The following is a 7,801-nucleotide window of genomic DNA, read 5'->3' as shown; positions in this document are numbered from 1 at the left end:
ATATATATATATATTTTTTTTTTTTATTTCAAAAAATGTTTAAATTTAAAAATCAAGAGCATGAGTTAAATAAATTATACATATGCTTCCTTTAAATCCATGTTGGTCCTGATATTGTTCAGTTTCAACATTTTTCCGGGTGTGATTAATTTCCAGCTTCCTCCCGCTCCGAACTACAACATGAAGCGGCGACTCGTTGAACGATTCAAAAAGTCTCTCTTCCAGCTCGGCAGCGACCCTTACAACCTAAAGGTGGAGCTCAGAAAGGTCAGAAAGCTTTCGTGTCCACCGAGCACCGCTCACACACAAAACACGCTGTTTTGCTGAGCAGCTGCTAATAGCTGCTAACCTTAAAACACGATGAGGAGGATCAAGAAGCCCTTCGCAGCCCGCTTGAATTTTAATTTATATATTTGGAACTGGACCTGTTTTTCTTTGGATGTTATTTGTTGTTAATTTTTCCTGCACAAGTCAGTAAAATTTAAATCATATGAAAATAAAATATTATATCCCTCAAGTAACTCAGTTTTTTTTATCACTTTTATCTGAAGCAAATTACAAACTAAGAATCAGAGTTTGTACGGGTGCTTGAAATCCTTGAGAGTGCTTGTGTTTCAAATAGGTGTTTCAGAGGTTTTGGAAAGTGCTTGATTTCTGTATAAAGTCCTTGAAAGTGCTTGATCTTCAAACTGCACAGTTTTGTAATAAATTGCAATCGAATGTTTGGTTATAAAAACGATATTTTACAGTTGAAACCAGATATTTTCAGGCACCTAATAAAAGACATACAAACATTTTACTCACTGCAGTTTCAAGCTAAATCAAGCTAAACTTTTATTGTTTTAAGTTAGTTAAAATTACCAAAATTATTTATATCTGCTAAATACCAGAAAGCTTAGCGGGAACATTTTGTTTTAGAGATTTTTTCTCTTTTTTTTACTTTCTTTGTATATTATATTTAAATTTTAAATTGAGCGGGAAGGATTTCTACCTTAACACAATTTGTTTGGATTGTTTCAATATAGTGAATATTTATTATTCCTAATATCTTAGTGACTTATTGATCTGTGTAATTGAAATAAAAGTTGTTATATTTTATACGGTGAAGTTATTTAAATTGAGGGGAATTTTGTTAATTTAGTTTTGTTTTCAGAGCAGTCAGATGTTTGGGAGACACTTCAAAACATAAAATTATATATTTTAGTTTGCTTCTACAATAAAACGTAGAATAACATTACAAGATATTATTAATAACAGTAATAATGACTTATATTACCTAATAATGAATTGAAACTGCGGTGCTGGGAAAGTTTGTAAACTTACCTTGACAATGCTTGAGCTTTACTGGCTGTGTGTTTTGCCCCAGCTGGTCCAGGCTTCCTCAGAACTGGTGGAGACGAGCTCAACCAGTTTGGACTGGCAGCGTGTGGTGCAGCTCCTCCGAGGGGAACACCTCGCTGCAGACACCTCAGGTAGATTTATCCCCCTGCAGTAAAACAGAGTTGCTCCTGCAGGAATCCAAAACAAACACCGACACGATCCGTTTCTGTCTCAGCCTGATTTTATCTCTTTATGTTTTCAAAACAGATTTTTCAAAAATTGTTCTGAAGTTTATTAAAAAGTTAATTGCCTTGTTTATTGTGGCAGGTGATGAGAATCTCAGGGACGGAGTTACATATCAGCAGATGCAGGTCAGTTTCTCCAGAGTGAAGGTGAAGTTTGTTTATTTTTTAGATTTAATTTGACTTTTTGATTCTTTTATCAAAATCTTGACGGTTTTGCTGACTCTGGTTACTGAATGGCTTAGAAAAATTAACAATACATTAAAGAACAAAAACCAAACATGGAGAAGCAGCTTTCAGCTTCTATACGCCACAAATCTGGAACAAACTTCCAGAAAACTGCAAAACAGCCGAAACACTGGCTTCCTTTAAATCTAGACTGAAAGCCCAGCTGTTTAGAGTTGTTTTTGAACCATAATAAATCAAATATTCATCAACATATTTGGTGATTTTGATGATGACACTCACCAAATTTGATGTTTGTTACTGGTTTTCTCAGGTTGGTGCCTGTATGTTGTTCTTATGAATTCTTATTTTCGTGTTTTCATGATGTAAAGCTCTTTGAACTGCTTTGTTGCTGAAATGTGCTACAAATATACTTGATTGATTGATTGATTGATTGATTGATTGACTGATTGATTGATTGATTGATTGATTGATTGATACAACTATATATGTCAGGTAAAAGTCTACATAGTCTCTTGTCCTAAACTTAAAAACTAAGTTGTAAATTGACTCTAACTTTCCTTTACTCAGAGTTATAATAGTCAGACTGAAGTTCTATTTCTACCTAGTAAATACAACATTATAAAGTTTATTTTAATTTTAGTTCTGCAGTCAGATGCAGTGAAAGGATCTTCTGCTCTTCCTCTTCAGGAAATCATTGAGGAGCTTTTAGAGGAGAACAGCTACTACCAAGCAACAAGCAACAGGTGAAAATGTTGAAATCCTTACAAATACAGGACAAAACAAACATGAAAAATCAATCATTGTCCAACAACCATCCTGATGTGTTTTATTTAAATCAGATCCATCCATTTTTCTTTATTTTGCCAATCTTGAACATGTTGTGTGTTTCTTCTGTGTTTTTGGACTAAAGGTAAGATTACTTAGAATCAATTAAACTAAATTTAAAGGGGATCTATTGTGCAGAACTAAGATGTTTTTCATTTTTGTTTGTCCATTTGGGTTTCTACTGCTTCTAAAAACAACCTTAAAAGAATCCACTCAGCCTAAGTTAATGCTCTTTGAAGTCGATTTTAGAGTTAAGTCACATTCCACAGGGACTGAGCCGTTACCTAGCAACCCCACCAAAGCCCAGGCTGTTGCCTAGCAACCCCACCAAAGCCCAGGCTGTTGCCTAGCAACCCCACCAAAGCCCAGGCCGTTACCTAGCAACCCAAGCGGAACTCCGGCACGCTTGGTTTCACCGTTGTACGCTGCTAGAAAGGACAAGTGTTTTGTTTGACTTGTATTCAGAAACCACTTACTGCATTCTTGTTGGTTGTGCAGGAGGCTCCACTTCTGCTTTTCACAGATGCACGGTGGTATAATTGCACATCCGTTTGCAGCCATTTTTACATGCAAGTGAAAAAAAAATCAATGTTTCACTTCTAACAAGACATTTAACCCTTATTGTAAGTAATCTGCCAGTGGAACTAGGCCTTTTTCATCAATATTGAGGAATTACTGACTGAAAACAGTAAAACAAAAGCTCCTGCATTTTGCTGAAAAGTTACTTTATTTCAGGTGTAATCAGATACTAAAAATTAGATTAAAATTACTTGGTAAAATTTGTATTTTTTATTGCTTGTTTGCTGTTCTCAACAGAATCATTTACTGTGTTGTGTATCTAATCGTGTGAAGCACTTTGAACTACCTTGTGGCTGAAAACTGCTCTGTAAATAAACTTGACTTGTCCTCCTTTAATTTGGTCCGCTTGAATCTTAGGGCCAAAGAAGGGAACCGGCAGCCATCTGCTTCCACCTGGCCAGGGGTCTGATCACTGATGACATCAGCAGCAACAGGACTTGTAAACACACATGAGCACATGCAAAGACGAAAACAACATGCTGACATTCAGAAGGAGAAGAAGAAGAATGGTGCGCATTAATGACAGGAGGGATTTTTAACTACGTTTGAGTCTCTGAGGATCCTGCGGTTTTATAAATTTGGATGGAAACTCAAATGTGACTGAAAAATGTAACGTGCAAAGAAAAATTACTGGGGCATTTCTAAAACAAATTTATCTTTAAAATTATTTGCACTTCATCACATCTACACAGTAAAGAAGCTAAATTAAATTAACTTATTTTAATATGCAGAGCTTTGAAACAGTTTTCCACCCTTGGACTTTTCCACATTTTGTCACCTTCAACCGTAAATTTAAACACATTTAACTTGAATTTTATGTGATTCACCAAAACAGATCAAAATCTTACAGGTTTTACTTCAGGATTTCCATCCATTTTGTCATCAACTCTAATTCCTGCTACAGAAAAGCAACACCACACCATGATGCTGCCACCACCTCTCTCTGCTGTGGGGATGCTGTGATCAGTTTTTGCCGTTTGTAATTTTACTTCCACTTTCCAATAATGATCTACTTTGTGTTAAAAGTAGATCATGAAATAGCATTCAAATAGTGTTTTGGTTTGTAATGTGAGAAAATGTGAAAAACATCGAGCGGTGAGAAGATAAAACCTTTTATAATAAAACTCTGTGGTGGCGCAGCATTTATAATCACCGCAGCGGAAACATTCATTTCACCCCCACATGCTGTTTGTCTGCATAAATGTGACTGTGAAGGTAAAGATAATTTAACCCTTGATGAAACGTCTTTCTGTGTAAATGTTAAACCTGTTTCTGTTTGAGTTTGATTCTCTTTAAACTCAGCAGCAGATTTAACCGTTTTAGCTCATCGCTGCATGTGACAGCAAGCGCTTTTTACCTTCAACCCACAATTTCCTGCTCGTATATCTGTCAAAGGGCTGATAAGAGCTTTCACTTTGATTGAGCACGTCTCACTGTCTGACTGCAGGTAAATGTAAAAACCAGTTCACATGGGGGATTTCTGCACATTTGTGCTGGGTGCAGTTTGAACTGAAATAAATTATCTACACAGAGTGAAAAAAAACAAATGTAAAGAGCGTTTAAATATAAGATTTCTTCTGCACTTTGATTTAAAAAACTATTCTGTATTCATCTGCTTTCGGTTATAAAAGCTGATCAACATAAACAACTTATTTCATGTTATTTTGTTCACATAATTTTGATTTAAGGCATTTAGTAGTTTAAGGTTATGTCCATGAAGTAACATCTTGTTTGTTTTTCCACAGCAGTTATGGCTTGATATAAAAGACTGAAGCAAAACTAAACTTAAAAATTAACAACTTTAAAATAAAACCATCTTTACAATGTTTGTTTTTAACCTGCAGAAAGTTCACTGTATATTTTTAAGAAAAGAAAGAAAGAAACTGGCTTGTTAATATTGTGAAATGCGGAGCAGTAACTCTGTACTTTAGGGATTTAATTTACTGTTTAACAGACCAGTGGGCGCAAAGTGAGCAGTCTCCTACTGACCCAACAGGGGGCGCTGCAGTCCACGTTAATAAAGGGAAGTAACGTAAAACTTGAGCTTGTCAGTGAAGAACATTTTTAAATAACGATGGCAAAGTTCAATAAACAAAACAAAATATAGACAAAGAAAAACAGTGAATGTTTAATGATTTCATAAATGAAATTTTACAAATGAAAAATGATCGTATGTACAAACAGTTTTCACACTGCGCTGGTTTGTAGCAGAAACATAAAAAGAGAAAAGTAAAAACTAAATGTTGGAAAATGTTGGCACATTACTGGCAGGCACATGTGAGTTTTTATAGGACGCAGGTTAAGCTGCTTAAATCCAATAACTTATAATTCATATCATTATTTCTGATTCTCCAAAATGAACATCTTTAATTTCAGACCAACTTTTCCTTCTTCTAATTAATACAACAATTTTCAAGTTTACTAAAATGTTTTTTTTAATGTTCTTTAGTTATGTTTGCCACTTTGTCACAAACACAGTGTAGCAAAAACAACAAGCAGCTCAGACTGATAAGAACATTAATTTTGTAGTTAAACTGGAAACAGGAAATAAAAATAGAATAGAGGATGTAAACTAATCTACCCCACAGTGCAACAAAGGCTACAAAATCCTTTTATGGTTCATATGTTTAATCCTGATAAAAAGAACAAAGAAAAAATATTTCCACCAACAAAAATTAATAATAATGGTAATCTGCATTTAGATAATTTCATTCATGAAGTCTAAGATAAAAGTATTTAATATTTAGCTTACTAGCATGGTGATAAATGTTTCATTATGCTGGAGCGCCTCTGCAAAGCTGACAACAAAACGAGCTCAAACGTTACTACGTCTTCTCACACGTACAGTGGATATAAAAAGTGTAAAACACCTTTATTAAACCGTCATGTTTTCACAATGGAAAAATAACAGAATCTCAAGAAATCATCTACATTTTCAGCATGTAAATGTAAATATCTGGTGTCAGCTGTGTGTGTGCCGGTCTGCCCTTCAGTGACCACGTTTAAAGATTAAAAAGAAGATAAAGTTACTAAATGTTTAATCTACGGTCCTTTAATAATGACTCCCCATTATAGGATTTCTTTTCTTCAAATTACACAAAATCTTTTCCACCACTTGGTTACTTTCTTCTTCGTTAAATGTCAGGCCAACGTTTAGCAACGACCACAAAAACTTTTCCTGACCAGTAACAGTGCAGCAAATCTGTAAAATACTTCAACTGTGGATGCAAGTATGAATATTTCTGTTGTATTCCTTTTAAATTCCCCCATGAGGCACTTCAGCTTCAGGATGGCCGCCGCTTTTGAGACTTTAAAACCAGTTATTGCCATAAAATGTGATCCATTTTCACCACTTGGTTGAACTTTATCGCATCATATGTTTTTGACTTCGGTCATTTAAAGTGATGATATGAACCAAAATCAGACATAAAAACTGAAACTGAGAACTAGCTGTTAGCGATGAAGATGTGACAGAATCGATTGTCTTAATGGTGAGCTTCTAAGTTTTGTTTTTGCGGTTTAGCATTAGCTTGCATTAAAATGTAGCAGTATAGCACTAGCAGAGCAAATTATTTTGATGTGTTTAGTGGTTTAGCATTAGCTTGCGTTAATTTTTTTTCATATATTTAGCAGTTTAGAGTTAGCATGTGTACATTTTTATGTATCTAAAAATTCACACATGCTACTTTTAAATAGCAGTTTTCAATAACATTTGTGTAGTTAAACTCTTTAGTGAATTCGTGGTCAGAGGTTACTGCTGCCAATTTTGGTCCAAACGTCTCAACTACAACCATTTTGAAAAATGTCCATCAGAAAGAGGAACACAAGAGAAATAAAAGATATGTATAATTTCTATGGTTTAAAATATGTTGGCTATGATTTGACACCAAACACAATAATTTAATTGGTGATTTTAGTGCAAAAATGTATTTTTAATCTTGAAAAATGGCCGCCATGTTGAATTTTTCAGTGGCTATTTTTTTTTTCCAATAAAGCTACTCCTGCTGCACTATAAGGTAAAATAATGTTATTTTAAAATGTGCACAGATCCTATAATATGGTCTCTCCAGGAATTTAAAGGGATTTTAATGTTAGCTGGACTTTATGAGAACTTCAGAGAAAACGGCGTTACGTTTGGAGGCAATTAGAAACCATTGAAATATAGTCAGGCAGTGACATTAGAGAAATTTCTCCAAGACTGTTGATAAAACAGAATAATTTGTTTGGAGGCAGACATAAACAGAAATCTCCTGTTTTCCAAATGTCTGGATTTGGAAAATTTCTCAAAGCCTTACAGAAGAAAGTATGAAACAAAATCAAACGTTAACTTCTGTGCCATAATTCTAAAAACGTCTCACACAGAAACAACACTGCACATCACCAAAGAACACCAGACCCACAGTGAAACATGGTGGTAGTTATTTTTACCCATCTATGGAACTTCAGCTTTTCGTTAAATTGAATGAAGGTACGAATGGTTCCAACATTAGTCAGTTTAAACCCAATAAACCTCAGGTATCTGTTGAAACAGCTGAAGATGAAGAGGATACATCCAACCAAATAATGTCTTCTGAACAGGAAAATCAATGTTTTAGGATGGCCTAGTCAAAGTCCATAACTAAATCTGACAGGAAAAAACCGTGTCA

The 7,801-nt window shown here is 34.8% G+C and overlaps 1 protein-coding gene across 1 annotated transcript in view; it reads left to right on the top strand.

The window, feature by feature from the left end:
* nek10 (NIMA-related kinase 10) overlaps positions 1-5,804 on the top strand; it is a 27,350-nt gene extending 21,546 nt beyond the window's left edge. The window contains exons 31-35 of the mRNA XM_015020670.1: positions 157-267; positions 1,367-1,472; positions 1,648-1,691; positions 2,439-2,494; positions 3,513-5,804. Of these exons, the coding sequence (XP_014876156.1) occupies positions 157-267; positions 1,367-1,472; positions 1,648-1,691; positions 2,439-2,494; positions 3,513-3,564 (369 nt within the window). The 3' untranslated portion in view covers positions 3,565-5,804. The remainder of the gene's footprint in view (positions 1-156; positions 268-1,366; positions 1,473-1,647; positions 1,692-2,438; positions 2,495-3,512) is intronic.
* Positions 5,805-7,801: the final 1,997 nt, after the last annotated feature.

This window comes from Poecilia latipinna, unplaced genomic scaffold (assembly GCF_001443285.1).
Source record: "Poecilia latipinna isolate Pla-1442-1.1 unplaced genomic scaffold, P_latipinna-1.0 Scaffold2631, whole genome shotgun sequence".
NCBI lineage: Eukaryota > Metazoa > Chordata > Actinopteri > Cyprinodontiformes > Poeciliidae > Poecilia > Poecilia latipinna.
Note: the sequence above shows the minus strand (reverse complement) of the source record. Positions and strands in the feature narration are given on the sequence as shown.